Below are 21,318 nucleotides of genomic sequence, written 5' to 3' on the forward strand. Positions count from 1 at the left end.
TATAGAGAGAGAGAGAGAGAGAGAGAGAGGGACCCCTTGCATATTAAATATTATATATTTATTTATTTAAAAAAAAGTAATTAAAAACCTCATAAATGGTCCCTGTGTAGTAAAATGACAAAATTGCCCCTGACTTAACGGCTAAATGGTAACGGAGTTAGCCGGAAGGACCAAATGTTAAAAGTTTTGAAACCACAGGGATGATCCGTAAGGTTTTTTGAACTTAGGGACCAAACTTGATATTTTCGAAAACCACAGGGACCATTTTTGAAATTTTGTCTAAATGTAATAATAAATGCATATCAATCTCAATAATTGACTTTCCTTTTAATTTTAAAATTTATAAATTAAAACTTTATTAGTTTCTTTTGTTTATTTATCTAAATTATTTGTTTAAAGTAAAAAAAACATATTAATTTTAATAATTCAATATTTTTCTAATTTTCTTATAAATTCAAACTTTTAAATGCTTAGAATTTCATATTTATTTTTTCTATTAAATAAACTCATCTAATACATGCGTTTTACACATAGCTCAATTATATAAATCAAACCTTGCATTTTCGGCTCCGTAATTAATTATTTTATTGATTTCTTCTCTTATGAGTTGTAAGATTATTGTTAATATTTTTAAACACCTCTTTCTGTATTTTGGTAATCAAACAATTATTTCAAAGTTAAAACTATGAATAATATGCATTTTTTAACTTTTTATTTGAAACAATTTTGTTACAACGGCAGTTTTCTTTTTTTTTTTTTTTTTTTTTTTTAGACAGTTTTGCTATAACGTAAATATCTTCACGTTTTTATTTATTGAGTTAATGTGAGTACGACAGAATAGTAGAAAAGTTATTTTTTCTTGTGGATTTAAGAAACTTACACAAAATGATTTTAAGAAAAGTATTTTAAAAAATACTTTTCTAGCATGTTACAATGCAATAGCGTAACAGAGGGTATAATTTAGGAATGTGGCATGATGTCATCCATTATTGCATTAGGAATTTTGCACCCTTTTTAGGTTCGTTATGATTGAGGAGACCATTGTTTACGACTTTACGCGTCGTCTCCATTCGGGCACATGTTAAGTTGCTAACCTTTCAAAGAAAATATTATTTTTGACATATGCGAAATATTATATAAAACATATTGGTAAGACTTTATAACATTACAAAATACAACAAAAAAAATTAAGACAAAACTATAAAATTGGTCCTGTATTCAAAAAAACTTTGGATATGGTTCAAAAAGTTCAAAAAGTTTCCAACTGGTATGGATGATCCAAAATCAAAATTTTGTTTTGATCCTGAAGAGCTTGCAAATACCGTTTTGCCCTTTTTGTTTCTTTATGTATTTTTATATTTCCTTTAGTAATTTGTTAATTAAAAATTAAAATGAAAGAATTTGGCCCACCCCACCCTACCCCTACTGATACTTTCTCTTTCTCTCTCATATCTTCTTCTTCTTCTCTGTAAATCAAACTCTCTCTTGAAGGTGGGTTTTTTCTTTCGTGGTCTGAAACAAAGATGGAGAAGGCCATATCTGAAACGAAAACCACATACAAAACTCTACCCGAAGAACACCGTTTGAAACGAAGACAAACTCCAACGAACACCGCTTCGAACACACCCAATGAACACCGCCTGGAACAATGACGAACTTAGGAGATTCACCATCGACGAAGATTTGAAGTTAGCGGTGGAGCAAGAGCGTCTTCCTCCTCTCCATCGGAGATCCATTCGGAGACACCACCATTGACGCTGTTTGGTTTTAGCATCACCGGAAATCCAAATTTGTTTGTGGATTGTGGGTTTCGTTACCTCAAACAAAACCCAACTTCATTGTGTCTTCTTCCCTGGGGAAAAGTAGAATATCAGATCGAAATCTACACAGCCCAAATACATTACATCCAATTTCAAACCTAAATACATCGCTTCTTCTTCTGTTAGTTCCATCAACCATCAATTTGTATGTGTTTATGTTAATCGTTATTCCTAAAAAAACCCAGAAACCGATTTGTGTGTGTAAAATTGGAGGTGGGAATTGTAAAGCTTGTATCTTGATGCAACTTTTAAAGATTATTGAAATCGATATTTTACAATCTATGTTTTAGATATAGAACACTGAGTGTCTCTGGAACAATGTTCATGATATATATATATATATATATATATATATATATATATATATATATATATATATATATATATATATATATATATATATAGAGAGAGAGAGAGAGAGAGAGAGAGAGAGAGAAAGATAGAGAATCGTTAGAGGTAGGGTGGGCCCAATTCTTTCATTTTTAATTTTTAATTAATCATTTATTAAAGGAAATATAAAAAAATACAAATAAATAAATAAATAAAAAGGGCAAAACAGTCTTTTTAAGTTCTTCAGGGACCAAATACACATGAAAATCTTGATTTTGGACCATCCATGCAAGTTGGAGACTTTTTGGACCTTATCCAAAGTTTTTTGAATACTACATGGACCAATTTTATAGTTTTGTCTAAAATGAATTATATGCCCTTTTCATTTCTCTCTCTCTCTCTCTCTCTCTCTCTCTATATATATATATATATATATATATATATATATATATATATATATATATATATATACATAAAGACAATAAATGGCAGGGCCCACATCATCTCTCTCTCTCTCCCTCTCTCTTTCTCGTTTGTTGACCACTTTGTAAAATATCACCACCATTAATACATTAGATGCCATCGAAATACATTAACACTCCATTATAATTAGTGAAACTGTTCCACTGCCATCAAAGATCAATACCACCAAAGACATTGATCAAAACATCATAATTATGTTTCAAAATACGACCACCAAGTTCTGATGACGATCAACCCAAATTAATCCACCGTCATTGAAATCACATTACCCCATATTGAAATCGTTTATAAATCTAAGCAATGTTGATACAGTTTAGTGCGTCCATTTAAAGTAAAAATAAAGCATCAACCTATTAAAAATAAAGTATTAACCTAATCGAATTTTCAATTAATTATTTGACCAAATGAAAAGCATCTCAGTGTCACCATGGCTATCGAATCTCATAGGAGGACATATTCAATAGGAAGAGCATGGTAATGGTCGTTGGAACATCACCATGAGAGAGATAAAGAGGGAAAGAGAGAGAGAGAGAGAGAGAGAGAGAGAGAGAGAGAGTGTGGGGGGGGGATGAAAATATTATATTCATGATTGAAGGAAAAATGAATTGGGTATCGATGGTGATATATATGTGTTCTTATTTCATTTGATGATACTAATGAAGAATTGGTGTAGTTGCCTTGAATCAAAATTTTGGTTGATTGTTATTAGAGCTAATGGAATAATTGTTTCTCTCTAATGACCAGTGAGGCATGAACACCCGCATACAAATCAATTTATGGGGGGATGATCACCTACACACAAATTGATTTTTAGACATGAGAGCACACACACTATCTCAAATTGATTTCTAAAAACAAAAACACACACGATTTCAGTTTTTTATTCGAATATAGGATTCTAATTCTTGAGTTACCATTGAGAAAATAAAACAACAAATGATTTCCATTGAGTTTTGATTAAGAAAAACCCAACACATTTGAGTTACAATTCTTAAAACTTTGTTTTAGTGTATGTTTTGCAAGTGTGTGTGAGTGGATTAAGGACTATGTCATGGAATCCTAATTTTGGTGCACACACATAAAACATGCTAGAACTTGATCCTCATTATCTTCTGATTGTCTTCTTTTACTACTACTAATATTGTTGAGTTTTAATGTATAGAATGATGATGATGATGATGATGAAGTACATACACTAGAACGTGCTCAAAATTGTTTTCGGGGAAAACAAATGAAAACGGGATTGGAAGGAAACCCATATGAGTGTTGGTTTCTGAATACAATCAGAAGGAACTAGAGAATTAATAAACGTACAGTGATCACAAAAGTTTCTGCTAAAGGTATCTTCTATTTCATGTTCATTGCAAAAGAAGGGAAATACAAAGTACTTAAAGGAAACAAACAACTACTCACTACATAGTCAAAGCAGAAAAATAGCCACAAAGGCAACTAACTAAAACATGGACATAACAACCTTTAATGTGTAAATATTACCAAGTTAAAGTGACCTAATGATGTGTATTGATGATGTGGACTCCATGATGTTGCTATCCAACAAACTCCCTCTCAACATCATGCTTCTTCACTCCCAACTGAGTAACAAACTCACTGAGAATAGGCTTTGACAATCCCTTGGTTAACATGTCTGCAATTTGAGATTTAGTGTGTACATAAACTAAATCAATTTCTCCCGAAAGAACCTTCTCCCTAATATAATGATATTGAATTTCAATATGTTTCATGCGCGCATGGGAAAGCATGATTGCTTGCTAGTTGATTTGTTGATTTGTTGTCACAATGTAACATTATCCGATCCTCAAATTCTAACTTCAAATCAGTCAGCAATTGCTTCAACCAAGTATCTTCTTGTGCAGCTATCGCAATAGACTTGTATCCGGCTTCTGTCATTGACATGGAAACTGAGGGTTGTAATTTACTGCACTAATAGATAACTCCTTGACCAAGCATAAACATGTAGCTAGTGGTGGAACGACGAGTGTTTGGATCTCCATCATAATTGGCATCACAAAACCCCATTAGCTTCAAACTTTTCTCCCTCTTGAATGAGATTCCAAAATCCATGGTAGCTTTAACATATTTGAGCACCCTTCTAACATCATGTAAGTGTGGCCTCCCAGGCTCCTGCATAAACATGTTCAACACTCCAACTAAGTATGCAAGACCAGGTTATGTTAATGTTAGATAAATTAAGCTACCAACGACTTTTCAATACATGGTTGCATCTTCTAACAATGATCCTTCATGCTGATACTTTGGAGTTAAGATCTATAGGAGTAACAACGGGTTTGGTGTCCAACATTCCAAGCTTATCCAATAAATTAGTTGGATTTCTTCTACCATGTCCATTTCCCATTCTTGCTTTGTGTTAGACTTTTCAAAATTAGCATGTTATTTAATTTCATCCACAACAGTGGCAACATGAGCATACTGAGGATTAGGCTTCCTAATCCTTGTTGATCTGCATGACTCCTCACCTTGTGACACAGTTACTCCTGTACTCCAAGGATTCCTGCCTCTATTCACTACTGGATCTTCTTGCTGATGTGGTTGTTCATCATCATGGATTACATTTTCATCTGCTGCTTCAGATATGCCAAATAACGGTAATTTTACTTGATCGGGTGAGGGCTATTCTTTTTTATTACTAGTCGAATCTGACCACCATGAGGAAGCTTCATCAAAAACAACATTTCGAGATACTATGCATTTTCCTATGGTCGGAGCATAGCACCTCCATTGATTATTATGTTGTGTGTGTATATATATATATATATATATATATACACACACACATACACATTGTGTGTTATAGCTACGTAATAAAATAGGGATAAAATTTATGTCTATATTGACTAAAGATTAGGATGAATAGCCTATGAGTGAGATGGAGTAGCCATAATAAGGATTCTAGAGGTATAAGGAGCGCTTAAAATGAACTTATAACGGATGTGTTATGACCCGTTGAAGTTTCACGTTCAAACTGACACGACTACGATATCGAAAATAGCAAATCAGAGTTAGGACGATTATTAGCCTTAGTCGTAGATATCATAAAAGTGAATTCGTGCATATAGATACCATCTAAATACGAGTTAAATAGAGGAAGTTATGATTTTTCTAAAATTCGGTGTAATAGTATCCACACTGATATCAAATTTTAGATTGGTAGATTGTTAGCCAAATCAATATAAATGAGAGTTGAAGATCTTGTTATTAGTATTCCATCGATATAAAGACAGTCGAGATCGGATGTCAAATGAGATAGTTATAAATTTTTAATAAACTTTAATAGTCTAAGCCTATTAAAAATACAACTTTAAAAATAAAGTCAAAATTTCTTGACGGAGTCTAAAGGAAAGTTGTAGATCGGGTCGAGAGCTTTCCGGGGATATAAAGAACATCGAAAACGGAGCTCGTATGAAGATACAATTTTCAAAAGTCTTCCGAGTAGTGCCATGAGCAAGTGGGTTGCACAACACACACCTTCTAAAAGGTGGGGCGTGGACCACTATATTTACAACATGTGGCAGAAAAAACGGGAGGAACAAAGTCTCAGGTGTGCGCGACGCGCAATTGTGCTATAAATAGGCTTTGGCTGATCATTAGTTTCCTCACTCCCCCATTATCCCCTTTCTTGAAATTCTCTTGATTTTAGCCTATTTCCCTTAGTTTTAGCCTTCGGCCAAGCCCTGTGATCGCTAAAGAAGTAGTAGCTAGCGAGTAAAAGCTTTGCCAGTTCAATTTCCTAACTTTTGTTAGGAAGAACCTCTGTAAGTTAAGCTACACTCTAGTATTTTCAATGTAACTTATATTTATAGTCATAAGTCGTTATTGTGAACTTATAAATAAGATTTATCAGTAATTCCATGCCATTATACTGATTGATCTACTTACGGGAGAGGTGTCTAGAATGGTCATGTTGGCTTGGTTGTTGGATTTCTGAAAAACTATTATGCCGAAATGATCTTGCCTCCTAATTGTCCTGCCTGGCTGATCTTTACTTCATAGATCTTGATGTAGACATTGAGATTAAGGAGGATATAGACTATTCTTAGTCTCCATGATCATTAGAATAAAACTCTATAGTAATTATACTTAGGTCACGTCAAGGAATATCTGTGGTGTTAGACGAAGTTCTGCCCAAATCATCAGTCACCCATTTATCATGTGAGTACATAATTACTTTCATCTTACACATAAATATAAAGTATTTAAGATAATTACATGCTATATGTGCTTATTGTCTGTGTTCCTGATATCTATGCTAGATGAACAATTTATACATGTTTTACTCGATTTTAAATTGTATATGTATTTTATTACCTATAAATATGTTGGGTAAAAGATAGGTAGATATAAGATGACATAGATGATGAGAGATAAAAGGTGATATAGATGATGAGAGATGAAAGGTGATATAGATAATGAGAGATAAAAAATGATATAGATGATTTGAGGCCTTGACTTTAAAGATGATCCAGTTGCCTAGCAGAGTATAGATAACGACCGTTGACTATTCTAGACAGTCCAGTGGAATGCTAACATGCTCGCAACATGTAGGTGTTTTTGAACTTGGTGTTTACCATGCGTACTCCATTCCCCCATGGTTGCCTTACTACATATATTGTTATGGACTCCCCTAATCGTTATTGCCTATCCCCAAGATGATCCTTATGATAGGTCCCTTGAAATTAGATGTTATGGATAGATAGTGAGGATTGATTGAGGTCGTTGTCTCGGTCAAAAATAAACCTCACACACGCTAGATAGCTAGGGTAAGTAAGGGTCGAATCCGCGAGGAGGTTGTGGTCAAACTTTGTGTTAAAATAGTTAATGACAAACTACTAGCAATTGTCACAAAATTATTTAAACTAAAAGTTGATGAAAAAGCTAAAAACTTGGTAATGCAAGAACTACTAAAACAAACTAATATCAATGAGAAAACAAAACAAGATACTTCCGGTTCAGTTGTTCCAATGGTTGGACTTACACGTTTTTCTTCCCTTAACTTCCAATTTAATTACCTAGACATAATTAAGGTTGATTAACTTGCAACAAATAATTTTGAGCACACAATATGTTATTCCAACTAGTTGTCTTACTCCCTATGTCTAATTGGATTAGGAACAACTAGTGGTTTGGCGATAATGTGTCTTGCGATTACCTATTACAATTTTGAGTATATAATACTACAAATTCAGAATAATGTATGTGGGTTCAACTGATCATCTTAGTTCCTAAACTACTTGAATTCCAAATGACTAGTGAATTAACAATACATTATCTTAGTTGCAATATCACACAATAAGAAAAACCCAACTCCAATTATTGTAAGTAAAAATCATAACTTTAAGAATGAAACAATAACTGAAATTGACTAGAATAAAAGTAATAATCAAAACGTGTTTATTCTAACATCCTATAACGTTCCCGAAAGTAACCTAGGTGGTTTAGCCTTTCATATGATTAACAAAACACAACTTCAATATAAATAATGGAATTAATGCTAAAATTCACAAACCAACTTGGAATCATAAATTCAATGAAGTCTAATGATCAATCAACTATGGAACGATGAAACCTTGGGGATGAAGTAATAAAATCTGGAGCTTGATGGAATTGATGTAGATCTGTAGGTTGAACGATCTTCAAACGTTGAATGATAATGAATTGATGATTTATCGCTTTGGATTCGGAAATTAATGATCAAAAACGTGTTTGGAGAAGGTTTGAACGTGTTTTGAACCCTCCAAAACTGGGAAAAATTGCAGGGGAGAGGTCCTAAGTCGATTAAGGTTAAATCTCCTTTAAATAGGTGTTGAAAAACTGATTTTCAGAGCTGTTTCCGCGTCGGCGTCCTAGTAGGCGTCTTAGACGTCATATAGGACGTCCGAGCGTCCTTCAGGACATTTTACATGTCTTCTGCCGTCCTTGATTTGCACTTGAAAATGGCCTAAAACGGGTAGGCGTCCTAGGGGGCGTCTTAGACGCGTTCTAGGACGTCTCTCATCTTTGTTTCCCTTTTTTGGTGATGAAAACGGTAGAATCAGTAAAAACGCAAAACATGAAAGTTGTAGGAAATTTTGTCTAGTTTCCAGAACTTCTTTATTCATGTCAATCAGAGCTCTAGATCATGAGATATGATCAAAACATTGAATAGTGGTCAAATTTCTCAGCACCATTTTTCTTCATTCCTTTAGCAATTCGTCTCCCACGCTTGTTAACTTCATTTTGCTCATTTTTCTTGCAGTTTCCACCCAATTTTAGTCGTATATAATGACGTGCATATAAATTTCAACAACTCATCAAAGTAGTGCCATTCTTGGGCAATCATACATTAATTCAACATATTTAGTACAATTTATTGTGTTATAAATATAGACCGATCAAGGATAGAGGGAAGGGGTAATCTGGTTGATGATTTGATAATAATAAATAACTATTTAATTATTGTGAGTTGAAAATCCTATGTGCTCACCAGGCCCTCAAGATTGACCCACTTAGGTGGTGTTTGTTTTTTTTTCTAAAAAACCACTTCTAACCACTTATGCACATCACACACACAACACTTGACCCTTTGCAACTGTTTGTTTTTCAGAAGACTTCCGACTTAAAAAAAACTGTTGCGCGTGTGCTGCGTGGCGCAACACTTGACCGTCTGCTTCAAACCTCTTCACACCTTACTTTAACTTATTGCAACAGTCTGCAGCGGTTAAAAAACAAACAAACTTTTTATTACATGATGCAGTCGTTTGGTCCTCCTCTTCTGCTATAGAGGAGTGCAGAGGTGGTTCGCATACTTCATACATTTTCGCTTCGAAAAAACAAACGGCAACTTAGTTTCTTATATTATAGGTAATGACACAAGGGCACATGTGTGATGATATGATGAGAGATTTATGGATACCTATAGGCAGTAGTTTAGATAAACTAGTGTAAGGCCTGTATTATTTCGTTTATGCTTATGTATTGTATCGACAATGACGTCCCAATGTTTTTAATATAAATAAAATACGTTTCTTCGGAAATGTTTTGATAATATATTTATCATGTTTTTGGGAACAAAGTTCGCAATATTATTCTTTTAAGGATACTGTGATTTCAAAATAAACATAAATAAATCGGGTTTTTCTGGTCATGAAATTGAGGATGTCACAAGCTTTACCTCTTTCTGATCAGAACTGGTGGGAAACGTAACATCTCCAATGTGAGCGATTTTGTGTCGTGAGTTGTATGCAATCATCACTACTTGATTTTCTCACACCCCAAAACCAAGAACGGCGGAAACGTTCCGGGGTGGAGGACGTCATGTACAGTATCACAACAGTGTAAAGTAGTAAACAAGCAACAACATCATCCATTGCATTAAAGTAAAGTTTTAATACATGTGTGTTCTTTCATTGTAGTAAGACACCAAAATATACAATCAAAATAAAAGATGAGTCTTGTCTGTGCTCCGTCTTCTCAAAACCTAGCCATCGTACCTGTCTACTGGTGACCTGAGAATACAAGTTATTTTGAAAGCGAGTATCAGCCTAGAGCTGGTGAATTCATAAGTATTTAAGTGTCATTGTCTTGTTTTGGAAAACTGTTATGAATGACCTGTAAATCTTTTAAATGGAACAGTTGATATAAGTATGAAAACCCTAGAAAATCCCATATTTCCTACTAGTATGAAATGTAGTCTTCTACCAAGACCCGAATGTTTTGCTATAAAAATGATAGTTTTTCCTTTCTTTTGACTATTACTAACAGGACTTAGTCTAACTCATCGTTTATGTGAATGTATCACAAAATAAAGTAATAGAAAAAATGTAAACATGTAAGTGTTATCCTTTTGTATTAGGATTAACACGACATCACGATTAGCGAAATGTATAACCTTTGAACATCCGTAGATTGTTCAATTTTCCTCTGTAGCTACAACAGGTTTAAGGAAGGGTTAGTCCCGTAAAGGTACTCCTAATATAAGTATTAACCGTAGGCATCCGTAGATGTTCATTTACCTCTGTAGCGAACAGTAGGCTAAAGGAATGGTTAGTCCCGTAAAGGTACCCCTAGTATAAGTAATAACCGTAAGCATCCGTAGATGTTCATCTACCACTGTTGCTAATAGGTGGGTTCCGGAATGGTTAGTTCCGTCTAGATATCCCGTTGAACTGGGATAGGCAGGACAATTTACACATAATGTACTAATAAATCATCCTAGTGAATCGAGGTACAAGTATCCATGTAAGTGTATACAGGTAAATGTATCTATGTAAAGGTATTCATGTAAGCGTATTCATGTAACATGTAATGTATAGTATAGACTCATGAATGAACTGATTCTGATGTGATTCCTTGTAATAGGAATTATGTTTTGTATCTCCTAACTATCCCTATAATAGTTAACTGGAAGGTAATTGATTGCCCAAATAGGTTTATACACCCTTGCTACGCAAGAGTGTGGGAAACTGAATGAAGGATGAAAACTATAACATCAATACATATATAAGAACATAAGTGTATAGATATAGTTTTGCTCAAGAAGGTAAAAATGGTTTTGTAAGACATCTAAGAGTTTTGAACAATAATTAACAATGACTTGATGTCATTTTAATAAACATTTCAAAACAAATACATTTGCTACCGAGGTATTTTAAGATAGAAAATCATTTCATGCATCACATTTTGAAGTATGTGAAATCTGTTGGATGAAAACACAGTTATAAAATACATATGAGTGATTTAATAACATAATATTTTCTACTTGTATTCCCCCATTAAAGTATTTAAAATCATTTACAACATTGATTAAGGGGTATGAACTCAGTTGCAGCGAGTGGATTAGATTGAAGTGTCGGATACGGTGCTAGGTGACAAATGGGGACTTGTACACACGCACGAGCCTAGTTATCATATAATGAACATATATATATATATATATATATATATATATATATATATATAACTAAATAGCCAATTTATAACTAATAAATTAAGTTGGGACACTCTAGAACATGAAAACACTTTGTTTCAAGTGTTAAAGATCACAAGGGTTGCATCCAAGTGTTTGTAGGGCAAAGCTAGAGTGTTTGGAGTTCAAGGGTAAACTCCTTTGGAGTTTACGGTTTTAATGACCATTACCCAAGTAGTTTACGACAGTAAACTCAAGGGTTTACGGTCGTAAACTCTACACCTTATGACCATATGTTGTTTTGAAGTTTTACAAGTCCTTTGAAGCATTTCTACTTGGTGGTTAGGCCTTAGGAAGGGACTAGGGCAACAAAACACTCCTTTGAGGAGTTTACGACCTCATGGTCATTTCCCTTTGGGTTTAGTACCTTAAACTCATGAGTTTACTACCTTAAACCCATAAGTTTGGTATTTGGGGGGTTTTCAAGTCCTTAGCTCAATCATGGCAATAGTCTAGGTTATATTTAGAGATAAGGAATAACCATTGGACTTTTATGGGACTTTTATGCACCTTTTGGGGTGTTTACGGTTTTGGGAGATCCCCAAACCGTAAACACAGGAAAGTGTAAGGTTTTGGTGCTTTTTGTGTGATAAACTCATCAAGGATGAATCTAGACAAGTCCCTAAAGCATGGTGAAGCATCTAGGCACCCTAAGGCACTACTTTGCACCATATTTGGTGTTTACGGTTTTGGGAGCCTCCCAAAACTGTGAACACCTTGATCTTGGTGTTCTTGGGACTTTTCTTTGATGTTAATATGTAATACAAGCTTATTAAGACTCAAGGATGGAAGTACTTACTATAAGGAAGCTTGAAATGAGCTAAAAGTCCAAGAACACTTAGTGTGTGTTCTTGGTGTTTTTGGAAAACTAATCAAAACACAAAAACGGATAGATGATAAGATGTACAATCACTAAATTAGGTGTTATACCAACTTGGAATGGCTAGAACACTTACAAGTTTGCAGATCTTGATTAAATTCATGGATGATACTTGAGAGTGTTTTTGAGTTTACTCTTTTGGTAATTGGGGAGTAAACATAAAATGACTAGTTTGGGGAGTAAACTCATGCTTAAGGCATGAGTTTACGTTTTTGGGGGTAGTTTACGGCCCAAACATAAAAGTTTGGCCGCGAACTTCTAAGCTACGTGGTATTCGCGGTTTAGAAATTTTGAGACCCGAGACGGCCCATCCGTTCACCCGTTCGTTTAAAGATTAATTATTAAAATAATTAAATGAACTTATTTTTTCCAAAATCAAGTAAAAGTGAACTTGACTTATAATATGAAGTGATTGACTTTTAGGGTTTGATCGAATGAAAATTCCGGGTCGTCACCGATTTCAACCATATGACATTGGATTTAGGAGTCAACTTTTATTGTCTGTCATATGATTTGTACAGCTAAAGTCTACAATCCAATCATCTAATGTGTTCGTTTAACACCTAGTTGATGCGACTAGGGAAAAACGTGGTTGCACATGAGTTGGACTCATTTTTCCGTATTGGGCTTCAACTCCTTGGGTCATATCACTATTCACAACTTGGGCCATTAGGGATTCGGTTTCCCAGTCTGCTTCATGGTTCTCAGTTGCCGCCACATTGCCTTCCTCTTTACGAGATCGCCAATGCTTTGTCATATGTCCTATTCTTCAACAATTGTAGGGAAATCTCTTACCATAAGAAGATGAATTCGACGATGCTGGTGTAGAGAGAGAGGAGTAGGGAATTGTGCTGTCTTAAACAATAATGATAAAAAGAAAATTAAATCAGTAAAATTAAAAAATAATTATTTAACTATAAATTAGTTATTTCAATTTTGATATAAACAATTTCATATCAAATCAAGTTTTACAAGAATAAAATCCACAAACAAATTATTGTCTTAGAACATCCTATACACGTTAGGTTGGACCACTTCCACAAAAGGAGCAAAGTGAAGGACCAAATTTGCAGTTGTTACTCAATATTAAATAAACTTATTTTTTTAAATATCATATTTACGATTAAATATTTATTTTATTAACCAAATGTATATTACTTTGAAGTGGTAAGCGTGGTCACCACTCACCAGTCATACCAATTTCTTAAAACATTCCTTCACGGCTTCACCCATTCTTTCATAACTCCTTAAAACCCACCGTATCCAACGCGGACATCCCCACCGCACAACCGCGTCCACCGCCGCCCTTAACACCGTTTCCGACAATAGCCGGCGGAGCAAAGGAATAACCCCATCCATAAAACCAAGAATAGTCCCATTCTCCATCGCCAGATCTAGACTCACCTGAACCCTTTCATCACACCAGTACTTAATCAGAACTACGTACAAAAGGAAATGGTTATGGACTCGCCGGAGCAACGGCGGAAGCGGAAGCGGTTTCTGAAACCCACAAACTTCTCATCTCTCCGCCATTTTCCTCCTGTAAGATCTCTCCTTTACTGTTTCGGTTTCTTTGTTTTCTTCTATCTCCTTTTCCGGCGACACACGTCGGCGTTTCATCACGTCATAGCACACTCCAGATTATCCTCTTTATCCGCCTTTCAAATGGACCCCGTTTCAGTTTTCTCCAAGTTTAACGAGTTACCTCAGTTTAAAATAGAAGATAGGGTTTCGTTTCCTGATCATGTTCTACTGTTAGTCTCAAAAAGTACAGATACCGGAACTGAAATCGGAAATAGATTGAAATGTATTTACAAAAGTAACATCTCCGATTCCGATTCGGATCTCGATAACGGTGTTAGAAAGGGAAGCAGTCCATTGTCGGTGGAGGAGTACAACGATAACCGTTTTCTCGTTCGTTGCCCGCTCCCTCCGGTGAACTTCTCATCTCTAATCACACTACAACAACATGGTCTGATGATCGATACAACAGAAGATAAACCTGTAAATTCATGGGAGAATCTAGCGTATGAGGCGGTGTTGGACGGAAACACCGCCGTCGTGTTCGTGAAAGGGATCAGCCATCGACAGGATAAGGAATCCGACCCGAAACAATTCAGTTGCCATTTCGGATTAGGCGATTGGAAAACCGGTGACAAATTCATGCTCACAACCAGAGCTTTAACGGCTGCTCAAGAAGTCGTCCGGTGTATGTTACCAAGAAGCATCCTCATGCACCCGGAGAAAGCTCTAGGCATACGCGCCACCGTCAGTTTCAGAATGCCCAGAATCCATGGCCGTTCCCACCGGATTTTTCTCCCTTCTGTCGCCAAAATCTCAACTTCAAAACCAACCACAACTATGAAAAAACACGATCTTTGCGTCTGCACAATGCTATGGAATCAAGCTGATTCAATTCGTGAATGGGTAACCTACCATTCATGGCTCGGTGTACAAAAATGGTTCATCTACGACAACAACAGTGATGACAAAATCAAAGACGTCATCAAGAATCTTAACCTCGAGGGCCACAACATCACCCGACATATCTGGCCATGGATCAAAACTCAAGAAGCTGGATTCTCTCATTGTGCTATGCGAGCAAGAACAGTCTGCAACTGGGTTTCTTTCATGGATGTAGACGAATTCTATCACTTCCCTCGTTTAACCTCCACCATAACCCCATCTCAAGGCTCTCTCCTAACCCTAGTTTCTAATTTCACGTCATCTTCTTCAATCGGAGAAATCAGAACATCGTGCCATAGCTTTGGGCCATCTGGGTTAACTTCACGACCTAAAAAAGGAGTCACAGTAGGGTACACCTGCAGATTACAAAGCCCAGAAAGACACAAATCCATAATCCGACCCGATGCACTCGACTTTACCCTAATGAATGTGGTCCACCATTTTCATTTGAGAAAAGGGTTTACATTCGTGGATGTGGATCAAAGAGTTGCAGTGATTAATCATTATAAGTATCAAGTGTGGGAGGTTTTTAGGGCAAAGTTTTATAGAAGAGTTGCTACTTATGTGACAGATTGGAGGGAAAATCATAATGAAGGGTCGAGAGATCGAGCACCGGGTTTGGGTACAGAAGCAATTGAACCGGTTGATTGGAGATTGCAATTTTGTGAGGTTTGGGATACGGGTTTAAGGGATTTTGTTTTGGGGAATTTGGTTGATGTTTCCACTGGGGTTTTACCATGGGATAGATCTTTGTGATATAATAATATTTGGGTATATTGATATTGATATAATTGATAGATTGATTGATTCTTTGAACCAAGTTAGGGACTTTTCTAATCATTGTACTTGGTTTTTTTTATGTCATTGTTGTAAGTTTTGGACAAATTATGAAAATACAAATGTAGGAAGAACCATTTTTTTTATTCACCCTTGTTTGGCGGACACGAAAGTCTTCTGTGGAAGCAGTCTCTGTCATTCAGTGGAGGTGACGGGCAAGACTATTTGTAACCTCTCGGTCTTGATAGACTATTTGTTATGTGATTAGGCTATGGTGGTTGTTGTGTAATGTAAATAGAACTATTGTGTATTTGGCATTATTTTCACAATTTATGATTTTTCTTTTTTGCATTTTGGTAATATGACTAGTGTGTTTGCTTTTGAATTGTTCAAAAGAGTTCTTATAGTAAGGTGGTTGAGTGGTTTTTGTGCCAATTTAAGTTTGTTTTCTCATTTTCAGCCAAAAGATCTCTTCAAGATCTCATATGTATAAGTTGTTGACTCTTCTTGTATTAATTCAAATTTGTATTCTTGTAAATTGTTGTATCATTTTATAAACATTTCTTGTAATATTTTAAACTTGGAGAAAATTCACAAAAATAATCATAAGTTTTTTTTTTTTTTTTTTTTTTTTTTTTTTTTTTTTTTTTTTATAAAGTAAATTATTATTATTATTATTACAAAAGTCAACCAAAAATTACCTGATTTCGACCAGTACACTTATTTTGTAGGGGTGCACATCGTGGAGGCATTGCGAAATGAGTGTAAATAGTCTATGGGGCCAAATCAAGATGGTGAATAAATTTATTATATGAACATTATAATCAACTCAGTGCAATAATAAGACCAATTTTCTCCAAACAAGTTAGGTTAGGGTAAAACAAAATCATTATAAGAGTTTTTTTTAATGAGTAGTGGGGATGGGAAAAAAGGTTTGTGCGCAGGAAGTATATAAGAAGCCAAAAAAAAAAAAAAAGAAAAAAAGAAAATGACGAAAAAAGCATAGTATAATTCATTCCAGGTGAACATCAAATTGGTGAGCGGCTTGCTGTTGATAACCCATATCCCTTTCAAAATTTTCGGTAATAGCCCTTTAAACCCAAAAAGCATCTCAACCCCTTGACAATAGTGAATTCAACTAAACATATTATCAATCTTCATTTTATCTGCTGATACCCCTTCATTGCTCACCACATGCCGGACATACTCTAACCTTGTAGAGCATTTCGATTTCTTCACAAACAACTTGTATTGTTTTAAAGTTTTAGAGATATATGTGGGAATAAATACAAAAGAACACATAGAATGAAATTTACAAGTTAATGAAATCAAGAGAGATAACTTATAGGGAGATAAGAAACGCGAGGTATAATAAGAACTAGATAAGAAGCCCCCGCTTCGCGGGGCTTAGATTCGACACTTATGTCGAAGAAAACCGATGGAATACATTAGGGTAAAGATGGTGTCATCGTTTATAAGTCGTTTGTCATGGAACTATGATGCTATATTTGGTTGACTATGAAAGTATGATGCTTAAAAAATGAAATAAAGTAGAAGCCAACTGAGATATATTCTCTTTTTAAACACATATGTTGGGTACAAAATTAATTTAACCAAATTTAGTCCAAGGCAGCACCAGCCCAAATTTCTTACTACTCCAGCTAGACCAGCTAGACCTCATGCATGGATTTTGATTATACTGATTCCAACCTGCTAACAAAAAGAGATTAAAAAAAACATAAAGTGGTAATCAAATTATAGTTAATGCGTGAAAACTACATAAATATTCAAAAAAAAAAGTTGCCCTTTCAATCATGCTAAAATTCAGATCATGATATGGGATATTATATGAAGACTAAAAAAGTCAACAGAAGTCAAACTTTTCCACATCTGGTCTGTAATATGGGGAAGAAGCAATTTCCCCAGGTCCTAAAGCTGTTAGTACGGTCTCCTTCTTCTTGAAGGCTGCAATTAAAGAAAAAATAATATGTTATTAAAACTAATTTGAGAATAATCCATCAACAATTAAAGTTGAAAGATAAAATTACTTTTTCTTTTACTCTTCATCAATAGTTTATATTTGAAGGTTATTGTTATCGACATCAGTTAGGCTATAAAACACAAAAGGAAATTGGTCCTTATGATAAAGATGTTAGAAGAATGACTTATCTGTATAACTAAAATCATCACACTTAAAGCCTCTGACATCAAGTAAATATGTAGCCCTAAAATCAGTTACACTTTTAGAGAAAATAAAAATTTTCATGAATTAACAATTCGAACCTAATATAAATAATCAAAGAAATGCATGGACCTTAGAGGAAAACAAAAAAAAACAAAGGAGAATGTGAGGCCTGACAAGAACGATTAAACAATAATCCAATTATTGAGCCACAAATCTAAAAAAACTTGAAATCATCATTCATCAACATACCTCGATATCTGTCAGCACCATCCGTGGTAAAAGTACTTACCTAGACCACATAACGGTGATGCATCAGCAGTCCATTTGGAATAATGATTCCAATAAGTAAATAAAATTAGAAGAAATTAGAAGAAAATAGAGGTTGTAGAAGAAAAGCATAATCTGAAATAAACAGCCAAAAACATTTTTCATCTGAAAACAATGCCCTCTGCTTATTGATGAGCAACTTCGTTACTTTAGATATGAGTTATGGAAACCTGAAAAAGTTTGAAGTAGAAGTTTTATATCCTGTTTAACTTGGACAATATCTGTGTAATGAACAATGATAAATTAAGCTTTTTTTTGTTGGAATAGGTTCTTAAATCACTAATGATTCTAAATTTTAAAGAGTGTTACGAACTTGTCAGTATCCACAATCTTTTGGATTATCCATGAAATCAATATATATCCTTTTGGAATGTCCAACTCTTGCAAATAAACAAAAAATAATAGACATTAGAGTGTAGAATGTAAACAATCATAAAAAGTACATAAAAGCTATAGCATAATCTTGATGTCTTGTTTTGATGATATATTAAAATGTGCATGAGATATTCATAAATCATACCTACAGGGATAAATGCAAAGTCTGCTATCCTTTGTTCAATGTCGCGTATAATTTTATCACTTCCCCTTCTCAAAAACGTCCCTGGGCTTATACGTAATCTAAAAAATAAAAGTGACGGATGTTATTAACTTGTCATAAAAAAAATCAGTTGTATTCATATGATATTATTCAACTGAAATATAAGTAAAAAGATTAAAAAAATGTCAGGACAAACCTGCTATCTTTGATTTGACCAGGCTTGCTATCAACAATTGTTGAGTTTTCCATGTGAGGGTTGGCATGATTTATCAAATAATCGCACTCTTCTTTTGACTGTTTCATAACATTAATCAGAGTCAATACTCAATGTTCAGTACTTCAGTATCAATTATATGTTATGTTCCTACCAATGTTGGTGTTTATTTTTGACATGATGCATTAAGTGCAACATAATAGAGAAAGCCAAGAGAATGAGACAAACAGAAAGTAATGGATAATTATGTGTGATATAGAAGCTAAAAGCCATATAAATATTATCTAGGAAAGAAGAAAGGCTACTCACCAAGATATTGTGATAAACAAAGGCTCTAGGCTTCCAAGAGAGAAATAATATATCGTCTCCACTGCCAATCCCTTTTACAGAAAAACTTCTCTGTAAAAAAATAACAGATTTATATTTAATATATTAAATAGAAGGAAAAAGAAAGGACAGCAGAGTACGGTTTCGATTTATGAGGAAAGGAAAACCAGGTTAATTTACCTCTGATGATACTGCAGATCGGAAAAACTCTTGTTGGGATTCTCTAGCGGCTCCATAGGCCGTTGGTCCCTCCTCGCAACCAAATCGAATCTATGACATAGCAAAAAATCAAAGAAAAGGAATCAGATGGAATCAAACTGAAGCACAATTTAACTTTTGTTTATTCACACAGACATTTATGCATTCAAAAGAATATAAGACAGAGAGAGAAGATGATTAAGAGCTCAGTGAAATCTTACCCAAACGGCAACAACTGTAGTCAATCTTCCCTTTGAAACGCAGTCCATCTTCCCTCTCGATATTTACAATCCTTTTTACAAACAAATTAAATTTAGAGATTGTTGTCTGCGAGAAGAAAAGAAAAAGAAACAAAATCCATGTAGAGAGAGAGTAAGCGACACACAGAGAGACCAAGAGTTTGTCACCGTCGACGACCCACCTCCTCTCTTGCAGTTGGTATGTCATCGGTAAATGCTTTCCCTCCTGCTAAATGCTTACTCGGGTTCCTCTTGAAAAGCCCTAAAACAGAACACGTATCAACCAGAGACGATGATTGGTCGAATTTAGGGTTGTTACCGGGAGTATACACGGAAGTGAAGTCGATGGATGAATAAGGCGAGTAGAGGTGAAGTCGATGGAAGAATAAGGCGATGGATAATGAGTTCCGATAAAATTAAAAAGGCGAAGATGAGGTGTGGGGCGTCAACCATCAAAACACGCAACACCCAAAATCAGACACCACCAACACAACAGACGTTGATTTTCTTAAAATCGAACCCAAATAGAAATACAAACAGTTGATTAGAACGTAAATCGTGCAAGAAATCAGAAACTTACATGGACGTGACTGTTGCCGGCGACAATACTCTCTTCGTCCTTGGACGGGGGAGGCAATGATTATTCTTGAAGACAGTAGAACAAAGCAGGTGGGTATTAAAAAGGGAATGTGTAAAAGATGATCGGAAGAAATTGGAGGCAAGGCCACCAGAAGGATGTAAATGAATTGAAAGGAATAGGTTGCGGTGGAACCGTGGAAGGAAAATGAAAGCGATGGAAGGAACCAGAAGGTAGAAGACGGATATTGATGGTGGAGAGTTAATCTAACCGGGAGGGAAACCTGATGAACAGTACTTGTATGCGGTAGTGTTAAACCGACCTCCTGAGATGAAGACACGTTGCTGCATGTTGGAAGACTTTGATTGGAAGTGAGAAACGGTGAATAACTGTGAGTAAAACATCTATTAGAAGGAAGGTTAGAGAAGCATATGAGTGGGTGAGGCTTGGTATGGACAGAGTTAATAATAATAATGCAACATCAGGCAAAAAAGAAGGACGAATTATGTCAATCCCTTAGCTAAGGGTAGACAATTTTAATATATTATATAATGAAAACGGTCGGTTTTTAGTGAAAGATAAAAATATTGGAGAAAATAACAACACTAGCCAAATTACCTAACTATTTTTCATTTAATAGCCAAAAGTTAGATTTTTAGTCAAAAATAGCCAACAAAATAGTAGCTAATTAAGGAAACCTACGATTTCGTCATAACCGGATTAAGTGAATTACGGTTTGTGGACAATTGACTACGAGTCCATCTAATGTTTGAGGGCCAGTAACCTAGAATATATAAAGTTGAAAATTTCAATTTAGGTAATTTTTTAGTGTTTAAAGTTAGATAAACGCTCTCAATGGTGACTCTGAACAACAACCAAGTATTTCTCGTAACTTTTTTTTGCTTAATGTAGTTTACTGTGAAATATATTAGTATTGTTTATATATATATATATATATTGCAAAAAACTAAAAAAAA

At 34.9% G+C, this 21,318-nt stretch overlaps 2 protein-coding genes across 30 annotated transcripts; one reads left to right on the plus strand and one right to left on the minus strand.

The window, feature by feature from the left end:
- Positions 1 to 13,650: 13,650 nt before the first annotated feature.
- LOC111888331 (glycosyltransferase family 92 protein RCOM_0530710) lies at positions 13,651 to 16,087 on the plus strand. The gene has a single exon (XM_023884494.3). The coding sequence runs from the start codon at positions 13,949 to 13,951 to the stop codon at positions 15,713 to 15,715; it is 1,767 nt and encodes a 588-aa protein (XP_023740262.1). The 5' UTR covers positions 13,651 to 13,948; the 3' UTR covers positions 15,716 to 16,087.
- A 1,069-nt stretch (positions 16,088 to 17,156) lies between these two features.
- LOC111888334 (probable prolyl 4-hydroxylase 3) lies at positions 17,157 to 20,740 on the minus strand. Of its 29 annotated transcripts, none has more exons than XM_052769279.1 (9): positions 19,947 to 20,739; positions 19,747 to 19,817; positions 19,508 to 19,597; positions 19,310 to 19,399; positions 18,983 to 19,080; positions 18,773 to 18,866; positions 18,171 to 18,210; positions 17,617 to 17,701; positions 17,157 to 17,449 (listed from the first exon to the last, which is right to left on the minus strand). In XM_052769279.1, exons 2-9 carry the CDS (start codon positions 19,792 to 19,794, stop codon positions 17,431 to 17,433), a joined length of 564 nt encoding a protein of 187 aa, XP_052625239.1. In that variant the 5' UTR covers positions 19,795 to 19,817; positions 19,947 to 20,739; the 3' UTR covers positions 17,157 to 17,430. The 29 variants fall into 29 exon arrangements, 26 of the variants coding, with proteins under 26 accessions (XP_052625239.1, XP_052625240.1, XP_052625238.1 ...); XM_052769280.1 differs by having other exon boundaries at positions 17,157 to 17,446; positions 19,947 to 20,738; XM_052769289.1 differs by lacking the exon at positions 17,157 to 17,449 and adding an exon at positions 18,562 to 18,628 and having other exon boundaries at positions 17,627 to 17,701; positions 18,769 to 18,866; positions 19,947 to 20,734.
- Between the last annotated feature and the right edge of the window lie 578 nt (positions 20,741 to 21,318).

The sequence above is a fragment of the Lactuca sativa genome, chromosome 3 (genome assembly GCF_002870075.4).
Source record: "Lactuca sativa cultivar Salinas chromosome 3, Lsat_Salinas_v11, whole genome shotgun sequence".
Classification (NCBI taxonomy): domain Eukaryota; kingdom Viridiplantae; phylum Streptophyta; class Magnoliopsida; order Asterales; family Asteraceae; genus Lactuca; species Lactuca sativa.

Bases quoted from the DNA above. Each gene is read 5' to 3' on its own strand.
- LOC111888331 (XM_023884494.3), top strand. From the start codon at position 13,949: ATGGTTATGGACTCGCCGGAGCAACGGCGGAAGCGGAAGCGGTTTCTG.
- LOC111888334 (XM_023884500.3), bottom strand. From the start codon at position 19,794: ATGGACTGCGTTTCAAAGGGAAGATTGACTACAGTTGTTGCCGTTTGG. The intron at 19,598-19,746 runs GTAAGATTTCAC...GCTATGTCATAG, and splicing joins CTACAGTTGTTGCCGTTTGG to ATTCGATTTGGTTGCGAGGA. The intron at 18,867-18,982 runs GTTTGTCCTGAC...TTTATTTTTTAG, and splicing joins GGTCAAATCAAAGATAGCAG to ATTACGTATAAGCCCAGGGA.